The 19,615-nt window shown below is 36.0% G+C and overlaps 1 protein-coding gene across 1 annotated transcript; it reads left to right on the plus strand.

Moving 5' to 3' along the window:
- Positions 1 to 215: 215 nt before the first annotated feature.
- On the plus strand, positions 216 to 19,579 carry LOC118271416 (hemicentin-2-like). The gene is made up of 26 exons (XM_050695954.1): positions 216 to 299; positions 826 to 960; positions 1,717 to 1,768; positions 2,021 to 2,199; positions 2,663 to 2,744; positions 3,314 to 3,474; positions 3,788 to 3,959; positions 4,445 to 4,693; positions 4,784 to 4,856; positions 5,303 to 5,493; positions 5,973 to 6,144; positions 6,386 to 6,480; positions 7,224 to 7,296; positions 7,695 to 7,885; positions 8,160 to 8,331; positions 8,570 to 8,664; positions 9,264 to 9,414; positions 10,042 to 10,166; positions 10,424 to 10,567; positions 10,951 to 11,088; positions 12,806 to 12,915; positions 14,423 to 14,671; positions 16,103 to 16,253; positions 16,409 to 17,112; positions 17,217 to 17,393; positions 18,427 to 19,579. The coding sequence occupies exons 2-26, from the start codon at positions 955 to 957 to the stop codon at positions 18,685 to 18,687; spliced, it is 4,173 nt and encodes a 1,390-aa protein (XP_050551911.1). The 5' UTR covers positions 216 to 299; positions 826 to 954; the 3' UTR covers positions 18,688 to 19,579.
- The last annotated feature ends 36 nt before the right edge of the window (positions 19,580 to 19,615 follow it).

Here is a 19,615-nt window from a genome sequence, read left to right on the forward strand (position 1 = left end):
TAGGTTAGGTTAGGTTAGGTTAGGTTAGGTTAGGTTAGGTTAGGTTAGGTTAGGTTAGGTTAGGTTAGGTTAGGTTAGGTTAGGTTAGGTTAGGTTAGGTTAGGTTAGGTTAGGTTAGGTTAGGTTAGGTTAGGTTAGGTTAGGTTAGGTTAGGTTAGGTTAGGTTAGGTTAGGTTAGGTTGGGTTAGGTATTTTTATTATTTCCACAGATATTGAAATATATTGAGGAGTCTATTACAGGCATAGGAAGCAAGATTGTAGACACAAAATTTGAACCCGGCTATGGTAAAAATCTAACAGTGAGTACTTTATCATTAATTACATTTATAATCACTTGAATTTTAAATTGTGCATCCTTAAAGCTATAGAATATAATATAACGTGTCTCTATACAAATTAGCAACCTACTTTTTAATTTATAATAACCAAACACTAAGACGAGAAATATTCTCTTCTACTTAAAAATTAATCTGAATGCCTTGTGTGATTTTGCGAGAGCGCTTTAGTGTGGCAGAAGAGCACTCATGGTGGCAGTCGCGAGACTAATTTGTAATTGACACGAACGAATAGGAAAATACTCGTACAACTTGTATTCTTACGTCCAAATATTCGACTGACGAGACAACTTATCACATGGTAAACCAAAGGTATACTAGAGTGATTTTTGTCGAATATGATTTGGTAAAAAGTCATGGGATTTATCGACATCATCAGCACTAATTACTATGCTTGTTCAAGATGGATTGGCAATTTAAAACTCTTAGTAAATAAAAATAGTCCTAAATGATGGTAATATAAAATATTTATTGATGAATTTTTATCCAGTATACCGTCGACTCTCACACTGGAGATATACTGGTAGCTATAACTGGAGATAAACCCATAATAGGAGACGCAATTGGTCCCAGTGGAAGTCGGCCTTATACAGAACACATAGTATCAGGAAAAAATGAAATGGCGGTAAGTGATCCTTTTTAATTTTTGTATAATATCTTTATAGTGTGTATGTCACTGAACTTTTCTTAAACGACTGGACCGATTTTGATGAATTTTTTTGTGTGTGTTCAAGAGGATCTGAGAATGGTTTAGAATCACAATTTTATTAAATTTTGTCCGCTGGACAATGCTGGAAATTTTTTAATTAATTTTTAATTTATTAGTTGTTGTTGATTTTAGAATGTTTTACATTGGATCCGACAAATTTTCAAATTAGACAGGACAACGTCTATCAGGTCCGCTAGTACATACATATATTACTATGGTGTTCAGCTTTTATCTTGTCTGGTAGTAAGCGATGATGCAGCGTACGATGGAATAGGCTTTTCCATTAGCAACTTATTAACTTGGGCCATGAAGGCAACTAGGTTTCTTGAGTATCTTGTTAACCAGATGTCCTTTTTCATAATTCCACTCCTTTGCGAACTTTATAAAAGAACTTAAGGCGAAACGCTCCAGGCATATAGGTGTCATATCTACCATGAAGCGGTGGTGTTTTGCCGATTGACTGGTGGTACTATGCTGGAAAGAACTTGGAGGAATCAAGTAAGCAATTTCCAGAACGCTCACAAAAATGTGTAATTAGATAAAAGAAACAAACGTGTTCGAGGCTTTGAAGCCGAGCCTCCACAAACGCATACTCGTTGATGATCTTAACGTTCTTGGCACGCCGCCCTATTCCATAAAAATTACAGTAAGTCTATTTTTTTCCGTTATCAGGTGGCGAAGGTGACGGGTGCGATGCCAGGAGAACACGTCGTGCCGGTCGGAAGTAAGTCCGAAACGCACGCAGTTGTGAGTGTAAAAAGCTCAATCGATTTTCAACTCGGATTTAGCGTGTCTCCACCAAAATCCAGCAAAGATATAGTCACAAGACCGGCGCCAAGTTTGTATAGATTTCATATAATATTCCTATAATATTGAAACTACCCTTGCAAGGCCAACTCTCCAGGCTTGGTTTGGCAAGATGGCAATTTATAACTGTTAAGAAAGTTTTTAAATATAAAATTAATATTTCTTGCAGAAGGGAATGTTCACATGGGTGTCAAGGTACTCGGGACAGGAGTTAAACTTGAGACAGTTAAAATACTTGGAATGAAGGGTGAAGTTATCGAGGAACTAAAATTAGAACTAGTCGATGAAAAAACGCAATTCTACCGGACACCGTCATTTAGCCCACCGTCTACTATGTTTAGTGTAACTGTAAGTATGTCTATTAATTTATCATTATCATCGTCACTAGCCCGTTTCCATCATCTCCTAGATAGAACGTCTAGTTTTTTGTATCCATACAAAAAACTAGTCGCTACAAAACGCATATTGGAAAAAAATCTTTAAACAATCATTTCAATAGATTGCCGTGCTATCTTACGTTCCCCCATTTGACTATAAGTGATCTATTTATTTTTTGTTTATTTTTCTTTTTTGTAATCATGGCCAAAATACTAGTATTTGTAATTTTAGTTTCTCCTATGTGTGTGTTTACAAACATACACATCATACCTAGACTCGGAACAACACACTTAGTACGCATTGGTAATATTTTTTGCCAGTTATCTTGTAATTTAAGTCACAAATACCAACCTTTGTATCTCAATTCATTATTGTTACTGATAAAGCGATGATCCCACAGGGTCATTTATTCATACAGGTTATTTTCTTATAGATAAATGGATATGACATCAATACTAAATCGCCAGTGACGAGAAAAAGTCCAACACCTATATCTAGACAAGATTTGTCCACAGGTAGAAAGTTTTTCTTGTATATATTTAATTTGCAATCCATAAAAATAATAAGACAATAGTTATTTACGAATCTAAACCAATGAAAATTGTCTAAACTAATTCTGATTTTGATCTCATGGAACATTTCGTTACATCATGCAATCTAAAATATTTCTGTAAGCACATGTACAAAAAATTTGATCGATATCAGTGTGTGCTGCGATTTCATTACGCTCTGAAAGTAAGTAATGGTCGCAAAACAAGGCCAGGCATGTGGCAGCAACGGCGGTACTCAGGTATAGGCAGTGATACGGAACAAGAGTTACTGCAAAGCCGCCTCCTCCTTGTGCGAAGCACATAAACTCTCTAAGGAGGGGACGAAAATAAGGACCACTGTGTGCTCTGTGATCTCTTACCGTCGTAATCGCAAATCTGTAAGTCGACAACAACCAAACGGAGCCTGCTAGGGGCGCATGCAAAACTAGTCACGCTCTGGGCTGGGTGGGTAAAGACATTTTGATTTTTTTCTGTCCTTAGGTACTAAAGGTATGAAATAATGAAAGGATTCTAATTGCCCTTCCTTTTTTTAGAGGAAAAAGTTGAAACAGCACCAGTAGTAACGATTGATGGTGACTCGTCAATAACTCTATACGATGATGATCCGTTAGAACTGACTTGTAAAGTTCACGCTTACCCCGAACCAGATATAAAATGGGTGGATAAGGAATCTGGGAATGCAATTCTTGCTGAGGTAATGACGTTTTAACATCCGATATAATTTATCTCGTGCTCATCTTTATCTTGTGTCAAAGTCAGCTTAAAATAATATAATTTAGAGGCATTACAATACAAAAATACAATTGCTGATACCTTCACAATATGGAGAGTGTAAATATACATTCGGTTTTTACTGGTATTAACTTATTGCCAGTATTTTAGCATTGTAATGTATTGGTACTTAGTAATGACGCTTGAATTCAAGGCAACTCCAAAAAACAAGTAGGCTCTCATTTTGCTACAAGTTTGTAGTGCAATATTAATTACATTATTATCATATTTTACAGACGAACATCTTCGAATTACCCTATGATTATATCAGTATTTTAAAAATAGACAAGGCAACCAAAAATGCCACTTACGAATGTAAAGCCAACAATCGCAATGGAAACGACGTTAAAGGCGTAGAAGTTATGGCAAAAAGGAGATTCTATTTTTATATAATCGAATCTCCTAAAGGTAATCTAAATCTTAGAATTAAAATTATGTTTAAGTTTTACTACTATCCTAAAGATACCGGGCCACAGCCGTATGCACAATTAAATGTTTTTGTAGTTAGCTTTTGGTACCTATCTAAAATATATAAAACTGTTATAAATAAGAACATGAACCCAATTTATAACTTGTAAACTTTGTTTCTGACGTTGCACTTGGCCGCATTACTGTTAAACAGCGGCAGTTTGTAACCAAGTGAGTTTGTGGAACACTAAAATTAATGTATACAATCGTCCACACTCGCGTTTTTTTCGCCGTTTTTGTGCATACAGTTTACTATCGTCTAGAACAAAATGCACAACTTTAAACGATAAAATCGGGAAACCATTGACAAAAAAACTACTCCAAAATTTGTATCTTAGTGGTAGGACTTAAAGTTGAAAATATTACGGGTGGATTCGCGTTTTACAACCGTAGTGTTAATCTAAATAATGTTTTTGTATTTGTAGATATTCGTATAGAATATGCCAAAGAAGGTAAACTTGTTTGCAAGGTATATGCCTACCCATCTGCGACTATAAACTGGTATAAAGATGCAAAACCTTTGTCTAGTAGCAGCCGTATTGAGATATCCAAAGATCAGACAGTGGTGACCTTGAAAGACATGCAACCAGGTATGGAAGGAAAGTTCATGTGTGAAGCAAGAAATGATAAAGAGAGGAAAGTATTTTATTCCAACGTTGAAATATTTGGTGTAGGTAAGTCAAGTTAACCCGTCTATACGATATTATAAAGTGAAAAGATGGATAATTTGATTGGTTAAATAATCTACGAAATATTTATTTCAGAAAAACCTGTTATCGATAAGACAATAAACGAAATCCGTGTCACAGAGAAAACAAATGGCGAATTATCTTGCAGGTATGTTCATACATAACTCGATAGCCCTGGCATCACCTGGTTAAGAGTAGCCTCTGGCAAAAATGCAAACATACCTACGATCGCGCGCTCGCGCTCAAGACAACTGTATGTCAAAAGAATAGGCGATAATTGTGTCTCATGTCTACGCTTCTGTGTTTTTTGTTTGGTCGCGAGTTTTTAGGTCACATAAACTTGTGACGTTTATGTTTTATCAGTGTATCTATATACAATGGTAGGTACAAGACATCTCCTACATATACCTACATCAAGTTTATCAGTTATTTTATAAGTGTCGTGATATTTAGGAACTAACAAACATGAGACAAAATTCCAGCCTATGCCTTAACATTTTTAATATTTTTGTCATTATGGGATTATATTGCTCGTGTGAAATATTCTACAACTGTACCTACTAAGTATATATATTTTATAAACTTTATTTTCAGAATTCTTAAGGGGATCCCGAAACCAACTATAGTCTGGTCCTTCCTAGGTTCGGGTACAAAAATGTATTTGAAACAAACTGGAGAGACCATACAGTTGAAAAATGCTCACAGAGGCCAAAGTGGCCTGTACACATGTACAGCAAAAAACGTCTTGGGATCTGATAATCACAACACAGAATTGATAGTAGAATGTAAGTATGAACATTATTTTATTCGCACCCTTTATTCTCTCAGCTTCCTTTTTCATTACCATCCATGGATCAACCCTCAATGCGATTTGGCGATTTCAAATTTATAATTAGAAATTATAATCCCAAGTTTCCTCGCGATGCTTTTCTCCACCGTTTGTCAGTGGTGTCTAAGTAATCTTCGAAAGTAAATATAACTCTGAAAATGTTACATTGGTAGCTTCGGTTGATAGAATCCAAAGCCACACCCTCATGCATGAGAAGCGGGCTTCTTAAACCTCCGGGGCACCACGACGCGTAATATTTGAATTTCACCTTAGCTAAATATTTATTTATTTAAATAAATACTGGACCAACGAGACATTTTTAGATTTATTCACTTAATTATATATTCACCAGACGTAAGAAGGCAAACACGTCGTTTGAAAATAGCTATGTATATGCCTCCTGGTATACATATACGTATTTGTGTGGTTCTTCAGATCCACCACGCATAAAAAGTGATGTAAAGGAAATGAAGATTTTGGATGGCGATATAGCGAAGTTGCCATGTGACGTGGATGGAGTGCCAGCGCCAACGGTATACTGGACATTCAATGGAATCAATGTAACAAGTACTTGGAGAACTCAAATTACTACCGATTATAGTCTAATGTAAGTATTAAAGCATGTTATAACACAAAAGCAAAACAATTTTATTGAATTAGATCAAAAAGTTCTTAGAAATGTCGTAAAATTAAAATAAAAGTACATATTTCTATGTTCCAACCTTTTGATTGGCTCATAACAAAGTGTATTATGTTTCTTTGGAGATAAATATCTGTGTTACTGTTACTCTGGGTGGTGCAAAAATCACCAATACGTATTATTTAGATATAAACATACGAATTTTCAGAATCAAAACCACTGTAGCTGACACTGGGCATTATGTTTGCCACGCAGATAATAAGATTGGAAAAGATGAAAGAAAAATTATTCTAAAAATACATCGTAAGTAAAATTTAAATATACAAATATGTTATAGAATGTGAAAAGTAGAATTTATTCCAGAAGAGTGTTGCGTTAGATTTTTTTAAAACTCGACGATACTTGCATTACCCTCTACACAACTTCTACTGAAGATGCACCGCGGAGGAATAAAGCACATGTCGAGTGTGGTTCTGGAGGTTTTTAGCGTGTTTTGTATTGCGTCCATTTATTTGTGGGCCCCACCCACAAATAATAGTGGGTGCTGCATTTTTGCAGCGGTAAGTACCCCTCGGTAAGTACCCCTCTTTGAGGAGTGGCTAGAGAGGCGCCGCGGCGTCCTCACCTACCTGACGCAGATGCTTAATGGACATGGGAGTTTCGCGAACACCACAGATGGGGCCCAGTAGGGCTGATGGCTGATCTGGAGCTGCGGACTACCCAGCAGGTTTACCGGGGCTCCGGCTTGAAAACCAGGAGATGGAACGGGGTGGTTTTTAGTCAGTAAGAATCTGACACTCCCTCTCGCCTCGCCCTAAGCGGGAGAAGTAATTGGATGATTTTCCCCCGCAAAAAAATACCGTATTTTACAAACTTATCATTGCAGCGGATTTTTTTCCAGTAGTATTAGTGTAGTACAGATTGCCACAAAGTAACGCCTGATTCTACTCTTTAAATACACATTTTGCTACATTGTAGTTAAAAGTCGATATTTATAAATAATGGTTGATATCTTAGAACGTATGCTAATAAAAATTTTATTCCAGAAAAACCCGTTATCGATAAATCAGTTGCCGAAATCCGTGTCAGAGAGAAATCATATGGCAAATTGTCTTGTAGGTAAGTAAAGTCATTTTTATAATTAGACAATCTAATAATAGCATGATAATGTTTAATTTGTTTTGCTTCATTTTGATTAATGTTAGTTATTACAATGTTTTATTTTTTGTACGTGTATTGTTACTTTGGATTGCTGTAATCTGGAACATTAAGATTTTATCGAAATAATGTTAAATCTACTGATCGAGAAAGGGCTACTTAACATTGTATGTATGACTACATACTTATAAGATAATAATTTAACATCACAAGTTCTGATAACTTATTTAATGAGATCGGTATGTTTTCGTAGAGTAGCCTTCCTGGTGTCACTACTAAATATGTAGGTAACTTTCGTAATCCTTGAGTACTATATTTACCAACTTAATGACTAATGTATAAATAAAATTTATTTTTAGAATTCTTAAGGGGATCCCGAAACCAACTATAATCTGGTCCTTCCGAGGTTCGGGTACAAAAAAGTATTTGAAACAAACTGGAGAGACCATACAGTTGAAAAAAGCTCACAGAGGCCAAAGTGGCCTGTACACATGTACAGCGAAAAACGTCGAGGGATCGGATACTCACAACACAGAATTGATAGTAGAATGTAAGCATGAACTTCGAACTCTTCCAATTTCATTACCATCGGTCCAAAGGTAGTATGATAGTATTTATTTTATTTATTACGGCTTACCAACTAAGATATATACGGACAATCTTAAAAATATGGGAACAACAGTTAGTGTACACTAACTGTGTGCTCAGTGTATACTGCATTTATACTCTCTTTAAACAGTTATAGTTAGTTATGCATATTATGTATGTAGAAGGGATTGGTGGACGTTTATTGAAATCCGTTTCTCAGTGTATGTTTTTTTCAGATCGACCACGCATAAAAAGGGGTGTAAAGGTAATGAAGATTGTGGATGGCGATAAAGCAAAGTTGACATGTGACGTGGATGGAGTGCCAGCGCCAACGGTATACTGGACATTCAATGGTATTGAAGTAACAAATACTTGGAAAACTGAAATTACTACCGATTACAATTTAATGTAAGTATTAAAGCATAATTATAACATAATATAGTCAAAGCAATTCGGTTCAATCAGACCATAAAAGTACTTTCAGATGCCATAAAAAAAGTATTTCATTATATTTTTCAAGTTTTTAATGGGTTCATTACAAAGTGTATACAGAAGAGTAGGTTAGTGTTATCTTATAATCACCTGATGATGAACAAAATCATTTACTTAACACACGAATTATTAAAAATAAAATCATATTTTCTAGAATCAAAACCACTTTACGTGACACTGGAAATTATGTGTGCCATGCAAAAAATAAGCTTGGGAAAGATGAACGCAAAGTTTTCCTACAAGTATACAGTAAGTGATATTATATCTACATCTCATTTTCCTTGTGTTATGGTAAAAGCCGGTGAACGAGCAGACGGATCACCAGATGGTAAGCAATCGCCGCCGCCCATTGACACCCGAAATACCAGAGGCATTACAAGAAATTTAAGGGTGGTTGGGGGAATCGGGGATTGGGAAGGGGGTAATTAGGCATTCGGTAACCTCACTCAGACACCAAAACACAATGCAAGCGTTGTTTCACGTCGATTTTCTGTGAGGCCGTGATATCAATCCAGTCGAGCCAACCCATTCGTGCCAAAACAGGGCTCTCCCACACATTAATGTTAATGTGTAATTATTTAGGAAATAATGAATTCTATTATTGTAATTTAGTTGTATTTTCCACCAGTTAAAGTAAAATTTTAATCTCACGTTTCAAATATAGACTCTATTTTGCAAACCACGTGTCTGGTGAAAAGTAGGGTATTGAATACATCTCCCTCTTTTAAGGAACAAATAATGGGATTTTGTGACAAACACACACCTCTTTTTTGGGGTGTTCACTGTTCAAGTCTCTATTTTAATAACATAGACGAGTCGTAATTATTTCGTTCAATTTGTTTTCACAGTTCCAGTGACCATTGTGGAACCAAAATCAAATATGGTTGAGACCATGGTTGGCGAGAGAAAGGTACTAAGCTGCACCGCTATGGGGTACCCCGAACCAGACATAAAATGGACTTTCCACAAGACCTTTGATGCTCCTGGCACTGATGTCACGTAAGTATTGCGATATAGCTGGTTGGTTTGCCTGATTTTATTGTTGGTGTCCTATCGTAACAAGAAAATTTCAAAATTATGCGTGCTGTAAAATTAATAGTCATTTTTTTATGGAACGACGATTTTTTTATGGTATATGAGCAGACATGTCGCCTGATGGTAAGCAATCGCCGCCGCCCATGGACACTTGAAACACCAGAGTCGTTACAAGTGCGTTGCCAGCCTTTTGGGAGTTAGGAATTTAAGGGTTGATGGGGAATCAGGGATTGGGGAATTGGGCCTCCGGTAAGCTCACTTACACAACGCTAGCGTTGTTTCACGTTGGTTTTCTGTGAGGCCGTGGTATCACTCCTGTCGAGCCCGCCAATTCGTGGCGAAGCATGGCTCTGCCACACTTTCATTTTTCATTTCTTCTCATTTGGATTTCTAATTTTATTGCATCATTCTCGAACTGGTTACTTTGCTTTTTATTCAATTTGTTTATAGCTACCTATTTCACCGGTCGTTGAAAATTGATTTGGGGCATGTAGGGGACCGAAGCAACGGATAGGAAAGAAAACTTTTTTGTTACCTCTACACACTACACTACATTTTGATTGAAATTTTATCTTTATTGTTTTATACTAGGTCTTTTATGTACCCTTCACTACTACTACGGAGACTGCAGCTGAACCAACAAGGTTTTTACACTTGCCTCGCTGAAAATTCAATTAGTGGATCAGCGAGTATAACTTACGAAGTCAAAGTGTATGGTATGTAGCGCATTAAACATTTTCTCAATTCCTGTGTTATGCAATACGTTATATAATTGATTTGTTATAGGTAATTTGGGATAAGCTTATTATAAGAGCGCGGCAATAAGACTATATTTTTTCTGTATGATTCCTCTTTAAAAATAAGTGACATACATTTTTGGATTTACTCTCCTACTTATACAAAATGTTTTCCAGTGAATTTGTGCTACCTGAAACTAAATTACTAAATATAAAAATAACACTTATATTTTCAGCACCACCAGTTATAGAAAATGTGTATCCAAGTAAAGAGTTTGAAGCGGTTGATGGAGACATGATGCTTAGGATTCAGTGCCACGCTACCGGCAGCCCCACACCTACCATTACTTGGCTGAGAAACGGTGACAGAGTGGCTTTAGGTATCCAATGTTAATTGTAAAATAATAATCCATTAGAAATTTCATCACAATTTATTAAAAAAATATGGCTTACTAACGCTTGTTTAATGGGAATTGCTTAATGTGTATGTGTGTAGCTTATTTATACCTGGATTTCCCAGGAGATTAAAAATTGTACTATAACGTTCGTGAGACAACTTGCCATAATTATGTTCTGTAAACAAATATTAAAAAGCTAAGAGTTTAGAAAACCAACTGTTTTGTAATACAACGGCTGAACGACTAGTCTAATTGAATACGGCTAAGTCAAACTTCGCCTGAGAGTTTTAATGCTAGTCATAATGTAACATTAATAGTTTCCGAACTCTATTATTAAAACGTGGTATCATAATTTAATTCCTCAGGGTATGGCTGGTTCGACGTGGAGGCTGATGGTACTTTACTCATCAAAAATATAAACCGTGCTAATGCTGGTGTATACACGTGTCAGGCAAAAAATAAATTAGGTGAAGCCCGTGCCGTGTACACCGTGGTTGTAAAAGGTAAGGAAACATAAGGGAAAAGATTTTTGTTGAGAAATTAATTTTAGCAGTCTAATTAATTAATTTTATACTTTCTTTTTTTATGGAATAAGCCGGTAAAGAGCTGACGGATCACCTAATGGTAAGCAATCGCCGCCGCCCATGGACACTTGCAACACTGGAGGCGTAACAAGTGTAATGCCTTTTAGGGGCTAGGAATTTAAAGGTTGTTGGGGAATCGGGGTTTGGGAAGAATGGGAAGAGGTCAATTGGGCCTCCGGTAATCTCACTAATACAACGAAAGACAACGTAAGCGTTGTTTCACGTCGGTTTCTGTGAGGCCGTGGTTGGCTGGACTCCGGTCGAGCCGACCCATTTGTGCCAGAGCTTTTCCACACTTTCTGCAATTTTTTATCTATACATATAATAAAATCGTAGAAAAGTGCTGTCTGTACATTGAAAATAAAAATAAAAAAATTAGCAGGGGTTATTGTTATGTCGATGTCGAAGCCAAAAATGTAATTAACTTTTTTTTTGTCTGTTTGTCTGTTTGTCTGATTGTCTGTTTGTCTGTTTGTCTATGCGAGCTAATCTCAGAAACGGCTGATCCGAGTTAGATGTGGTTTTCACGAATATATTGTGGTATGCTTCAATTAACATTTAGTGTTTGTTTCATGTCAATCGGTTCATAAATAAAAAAGTTATGTCAAATTAAAGAATCACGTCGAACACTATTCTATGCTTATACCAATAATCTCCGCAACTATTTGACGGATTTGGTTGAAATTTGGTACCTTAGAAAGAACATAGGATAGAAAGAATATAGATTTTATTTCAAAAATCAAAAAATAAAAATAAGAAATTAATTTATTCCGGACATACAGCTCACGGTTTCTGTATTCGCGGCATATTTACGGAACGCATACCCCGCGAATAAAGAGCTTCTACTGTATAAATAAATAATTCAAGTTGTCTTTATCCTCGATAGATGGCGTTGGGATCGAAATAGATCGCGCTATGGTTTCGTTACATTCATTTGGTTGGGTATCGGCCGAGCGCTTCGGTACTATCGTAGAAAAAGTGTATATCAGTCGTATGATTATTTGTCTGTAGTGGTCCTGCTGTTTCGTATATTCTAAATTGGTTTCGTTGTATTTGTCAATTAATAGGTTTATTTGTTGGGTTTTCCTGGTTTTCTGGTTAAACTATTTAACGTAGGTTTAGTTTGATATCGATTATTAGTAGTTACTGTAGTTAGTTTTTTTAATAAAATTGTAAGTAAATTTATAAATTAATTAGATTAGATTTAAGTCGTTTCTTTTAAATTATTTAGTTTAAGCTTGGTTATTATAGCATAGAGGATAGGTTGTAATATAATTTCTTTTTTAATTGTTATAAATTCGTAATTCGTAGCTTTCTTTAGTTTTAAGTTAGTTTTCATCTTAAGTTCGGAAAGATTATAATATTTCTTTAGTTTAAGTCCGTTTTTAAACTATTTTTTCAATGCCCTAAGTATACATCTCTTAAATTCAAACGCAGAGCTCATTATGTTGATTTTTGAAGAGTTCCCTGGAATATCTTCCACATCTCATTTTTGAAGAGATCCTGCGAGATCGGGAACTATGTGGTTAAAACCAAAAATTTGCCGGATGTCACTATTCCACGCGAACGAAGTCGCGGGCAAAAGCTAGTCGAAAATATATTCGATTTTTTTACTTGCAATTATTTTCTTTTTCAGATTTTGTGTACGTGGCACCCTCAAATACTTTATATGTACAGGAAGGTTATCCCGTTAATATCAAATGCGAAATACCATACGGACCCATGGATCAACTGCGTTGGTTTAAGGTAATTTGCATATTATTCAATTGAGTTATTACGAATGAAAAGAAACAAGTAACTGTTACGCCAAAATAAATTGTAATTTATGTTGCATGAAATTGTTTTTAAAGAAGAAGATATTGTTTATGTGCAAGACGTGAATCCAAAATTCCCAAACTATACCCTATGCGCTGTAACAAGGTGCGGCTGACAGATTCAGTAACGTTTCGTATCACTCTTGAAAGTTGCTGCGATTTAAAAATTATGCCTTAGTATTTTAACTGTATTACATTCGTATTATGTTATATCATTCGGAAGTGTAGTTAATTAAATTAAATCCAACCGGAATGTTCTAGTCTTTAAATAAAATCTAATGAAATCAAAAATAAAGTGTTATGCGTATAACGTAAATCCATAGTCGTGTTTAGTGATGGGGTGTATTGCTACGATGGATAGGTAGTCAAAGTTTTTTTAGAATATAAAACGAAAATCATGCGTCGTTCAATTATCACTCTTAAAAAACCTTTAATTATGTGGGTAAATCTACTGTAGACGCGGCTCTCTCTGCCCGAACCACGGTGACTTTATCTGAGCACAAATATATAGTAGACATTTCCGGCGCCTTTGATAATGCGTGGTGGTACTTAATCTGAAAGATCGTGGTTGCTGTAGTAACATATACAAACTAATATACACTTATATTCTTCATGGTTCTGTAAAACTGAAACTCTGAAACACCTCAGGGCTCGGTCATAAAATATTTATTTTGATAAGTATATACACGTAGTTACACTGCACAACTAAATAACACACACATTTAATAAAAAAATTAAAGAGAATTAAATGTATGCTGCGAGTATCGATAGCGATAAAAAAGATTTTTCTAATGTCCATCCCTAAAGAGAGACGTCAACGTCATACAGACATCTGTCAGCCGCACCTTGTTATAGCGCACAGGGTATAGTTAAGATGTTCTTTGTCAGTTACTTTTTGATGCAACGTCACGCCTTTTATCCCCGAAGGGGTGGTCAGAGGTGCACATTGCGGCACGTAATGCCACTATACTATGTGGTTCTGTTATAAGTCCCACGTAATAGGGGGTGAGATTATTTCCATATTCTGGGCACAATTTCAGGCTCTAGACTACTGAGATATTTTCGAAATACCGAAAAGAAAACCAGTAATACTTTGCCCGACCCGGGAATCAAAACCTAGACCTCTTGTCCGGCAGTCGCGCTTGTGACCACTAGCGCTTGTGACTGAATAAAGAAACTTAAAACTGGCTAAGACTGCACTATGGATAAATGGCTGCGGCTTAAAATGTTTGTGTACGAAACTAAATCCACACATATTTCATATCTGAGTTACTCTGGGTTATTCCCGACTAGTTTCGCGATTTCAAAGCATGGTGAGGGTATCTAGAGCGGTTATGCGGTAACAAAGGTGTATCATTCTCAAAGAAAAAGATCATAGTACGGTCTAAGCCTCCTGTGAATTATATCTCATACTTTATGTATTTTCTACCTTTATAAAGGACAATAAATTGTGGATAACAACAGATGATATATATTTATCATATGCAACTGTGAGTGATGGTGGAGTGTATACTTGCCGTGTGTCCAATTTCCTCAAAACACGATTTATAGCCACTAAACTAGTGGTTGGAAATAAACCGAAATTCATTAGTCCCGAAGTAGAAGAAATAATAGATTTTGTCTACGAATCGTCCGGGTTTTTGAACATGAATTGCGAAGCTTATTGCGAGCCGCTTACGGTACCTATGGTAAGTATACTTACTTTATTACATAAAATAATGCGTTTAAAAAAATCAAAAACAACAAACCAAACAATGACTATTATAAGTACTGATAGGTTATCCACCTTCTCATAGGTTCGAAGTTGGTTAATAGATTATTAAGCTATTGCATAGCTTCTATCGTGGGCCTTGAACGTGCAGACCGAATCCAGAAATTCCGTAACCAAAAATACCTAACACCCCCACTCTTAGAACAATTTGACTTTTATTAGAACTTATAACGGGATATTTACCATGTTTATTTATTTTATCGAGTTTCCGATATTTCGGCACTGTTGCAAGCGCCATGTTCACGGATTAACTGAGTTAATCCGTTATAAGTTCTAATAATAGTGTTAGTGACCATTTCAGTTTAAAAACAATTTGACTTTTTGAAATATCACGCTTATTATCATTGTATTTTTTTTCTACATAAACCCGTTTTGTCACTTATAATTCACATAAGTGCAAAGTTCTAATCATCATAAATTAATCAAGCCCAAGCACTAGGTTGCTATTGTATACTATAGACGAGTTACCTTAACAATCACACTTCTTCATCATCAGACCGTCAACGACAGTCCAACTTGATTTATATGTGTAAAAATTTTATCAACACAAATTAATCAAGCCCAAACACAAGGTAGTTACTGGGTACTGTAAACCGTTGAAGAATTTCCTTCTATCTTCAAAATAAACGTTGCCCCACACTAAGATTTTCTCTTGTATCGTGGGTGCGTTTACAAACATACAAGTTCATATACATATGACACCCAGACCCGAAACAACAATTTGTCGAGCACACAAAGAGTTGCTCCGTACTGCAGCCGTACAGGTCAATTCCCTCGACTGTCTATCGGCTCCATCATGTGATCGACTCCAGATTCCTATTAAATTGTAGTGTTTATAAATCTTAATGCATTACTCGATCCTACAATTTTCGAAAGTTCCTTTCCATCATCAGAGCACTCGAACAAAAAAATAATTTTGAAACTGGGTCAACAATTATTGTATCTGTCTAATTGTATTGTATTGGTATATAGCCACAATAGTAATCGGTGAACAAAAAAAACAAACATCGGAACGTAGTACCTCCTTCTTTTTTGAAGTCGGTAACAAAAACACATTGATAAATACTAATGTTTTTATCTAACTGTTTCCAAGAAACTGAGTATAGACTTTTCTACTCAATATTCAGACGTCTTAGCATAAATCAACCAAAATGATTATACCTAACAATATACGATGTCCCAGGAAATCTGGCTCTAATCAAACAGATACACACCGCTTTTTGATCATTTTTTATTATTTTCCACAATTACTACACTTAGTTCTATGTAACCAGTACAGGCAAGCATACGTTCCTAATAAAACAACTAAGATACCTTTTTTATTCCCTAAATACTCGTTCATTTTCAGCACGCAAAGTGGACTCACGACGGCGTGGCTATGGATAATACTGACATGTCCTTGATATTAGGAATGAAATTAGGAGCTACAGGAATTTACGAATGTGAGGTCAGCAATAAGTTTGGCAGCATACGTCGATCCTTTAATGTCACGTCCCCAGGTAAGTTCACGTTTCCTATCTTCTATTATGTCCTTTCATTATATTATAGAGAGCTTTGCCAGCATAAACAGGATCATCCCCGAATGTTGGCTAAAATCAGTTGTATTCTACTAACGATAGCCGTTTTATAACTATTACCTTTACATATTTTACAGATTGCCTCTTGGACATCAAAAAATCTTTCGTAGGAAAACATCCCATTATGTTTTCATCATCTGGTGGGTGGTCTGTTTTCCCGATAAAAGAAAAATACATGATAATACCAAATAAAGGTTACTTTTATATGAGATGCCCTTCAGGATCCGTCAACCCGGAACTCTCACTATATTCCAAAACTATGGTAACTTGTGAACGAGATAATATAGTAAAAATAGCCGGAAAGCCTTACAATTTTGCAGATTTACAATGTAATAATGAAGTGAGACCTGACTTGGAAAAAACAGAAAAAGAATGTTTTGGTGATAATACAGAATCTATGAAAGTAGGGTTTTGGGCACAGGGTAATTTTTGGACACCGGGTAATTTTTTCATGGAGGTATATAGTGTCTGTTTTGACAAAAAGAATGATGTTCCTTTGTACACAAAGCATAAATTGTCTCCTCAGCATACAGATATTCCTTCAACCTCTCAATGGTACAGCTCTTCTGATACATCTGCTAAAGAGTTCGAGGAGTTGTACAATTGTAGAAGGCAACTGTATGATGTCGGTATAGCTTTGGGAAGAGGATTACGTTCTATGTCTTGCTGCTTTGGAAGAAGACAACTCGTCAATCCACGGGATTTGCTTCCCGGTATACCAGTGACAGCGACTTTCGAGTATAAAAATGTTGTTCCACATTGGAGTTCTTGCAATTCAACGGTGAGTTGAGTATTCGTTAATAAAACGTAAAGATAGGAAGCCAGGATACCTTCCACGTCAGTAGTGATTGCGACTGGTTGTTATAAAAAATATATTATTTTCAGAATTGGGACGAATTGGAAGCATTGGTAAGGCAGTTGGCAAAGCAAGCCGGTCGTAACCTGACCGTGTTTACAGGCACTTCAAACGGAAATCATAGCAAAACGTCGGTAGATATTGAAATTAAAATTGAAATCAATGGCCGAGACAGACACCAAAAAATTCCACGATACTTGTGGAAGGTAAGTGCATAAATAACCAACTGTCATGATGTTTCATCCTCAAATGAGTATCCCATCCATATGTGGTCCATGTATGGAGCCTGCCACTTACTTTGTACCAAGTATTATTACTTTGAACTTTAAAATAATTGATAGCCAATGATATAAGTGAACGGTCTCTGTATCGCTTAAGGAACTTTCTTCCGTCCTCCACCAAGATAATGCTTGTCCAGTCCTTGGTTTTCCCCATTTTTGATTATGCTGATGTGTGTTTTTACGACCTGAATGCAGACCTACTCAACAAACTTGACCGCCTTCTGAATAACTGCATTCGATTCGTCTTCAATCTGCGTAAATACGACCATGTCTCTGCATTTCGATTGCAATTAAAGTGGTTGCCCATACGCCAGCGCAGGGAACAACGGGCGTTAACCACTTTATTCTCCCTACTAAACTCCCCTAATTCTCCTACATATCTATCCTCTTATTTCCAGTATATAAGCGCAAACCACAGCAAGTATCTCCGCTCCTCTAATAATCTTCTTCTACAATGTCCAACTCATCGTACTGACTTCCTTCACTCTTCTTTCTTCATACAATCCATTTTGCTGTGGAATGCGCTGCCTACGGATGTCAGGACGGCGACCAGTCGACTGTCCTTCAAATTTAGGCTTCGTGAGCATATATGGAAGAGGCTGACAGACTCAACACACACATAGTACATGTATGTATGTATGTATGTATGTATGTATGTATGTATGTATGTATGTATATATGTATGTATATATTGTAATATTTATTGTATATATAACATGATCGTTATAAATATAATTATAATTTATTTATCTTTTAATATTTCAATATATGCCTGCTGTTACACCTGCTGTTGTCTCTCTGCATCACCCCAAGGTTGACTGGTAGAGAATGCCAAATTGGCATTAAGTCCTCCTTTGTACAATGTACATAAAGTGTAAAATAAATAAATAAGTGGCCAGGTAATCTTGCTTAGAAATGAACGAGATAGCTAACATACTCAACTGCATTACTGTTCCAGGTGGTTCAAGATCCAGATAAGGATTCAGCAGTTGCAATAATACAAGTGAATATACCAGAGTTAACTCAAAAAGAAGCAGAGAAGCATGTTCTGTGTCCAGATATTTGTTTTGACATTGAATGGATGCAGGGCCCAGAATGGGATAATGCAGACAACGGCTACACCTACTGCTGTACCATGGAAGATTTCAAACGCGCTTTCGGATACACTAGCCTCCATATTCCCAGCATGACACAACTCCTCGTTGATGCCAGTAGCTAGGCAAGGCTTCATTTTTACACAAGGTTACCGGGTGCCGGGTGGTTTGCACCCGTTCGTGTTTTTTGGCGGCTTTAGTTTCAACCCATGTCTACACAAGCTGCTAAAAAGAGATCAGTTTTGAATAAAACAGTTCGAAATAAACATGCAACTTCTCCGAGCTCTCGACAGTCACTTGTGAACGCGAAACAGGGTTTACCCGCTAACACTACCTCACCGGGTTCGTGTTAGCAGCAGCTTCTGATACGCGGGCATCTTAATGATTTTAGAAATAATGTTGAAACAGTATTTATGAAATCTAATTTTGTTGAACCTATATCAGTTTGTAATAATAGGGTAGATGACTAATTTTTATTTTAATGTCCGTCTTGTAGATTAGGTAATTTAAAATATTAGACACGTATTTTTTATTTACTTACGGAAACAAATACTTTCGAAGATATATTCATTTGAAATATCGCGTGACGTCACATTTGAGTACGTTTTATACTGAATAGTGACGTAGTTAGCTTCTACTCCTAAACTTTGATTCGTATTATTTAAGTATGACAAAATAAAAAATACGTGTCTAATATTTTTTCATTACCTAACTGACGGACTAATTGGATTTTTAATTTTCATACCCAGTCATCATCCCTATTGTACTGAACTATACAGTTGAGTGTAAATATATGATAGTCTTCCGCGGCGGTCTTATTTTGATCTTCTTAGTCAAATTTATTTATTTTTGTTGTAAATAAAAATACTTGATTGATATTAATAAATTTGATGAATTAAATGCAAAACGATTTTAGATTAAGGTTATCGTCGCTTTTATCAATCAAATATTAATGACAAATATTAATGTTACACGTGTTATTTTGATTTAACCATTAAAGATAGAAATATGCTGGTATGGAATATTTTTTATTTAATTTTAAGGCCAACATTT

Source organism: Spodoptera frugiperda, chromosome 9 (assembly GCF_023101765.2).
Source record: "Spodoptera frugiperda isolate SF20-4 chromosome 9, AGI-APGP_CSIRO_Sfru_2.0, whole genome shotgun sequence".
Taxonomy (NCBI): Eukaryota; Metazoa; Arthropoda; class Insecta; order Lepidoptera; family Noctuidae; genus Spodoptera; species Spodoptera frugiperda.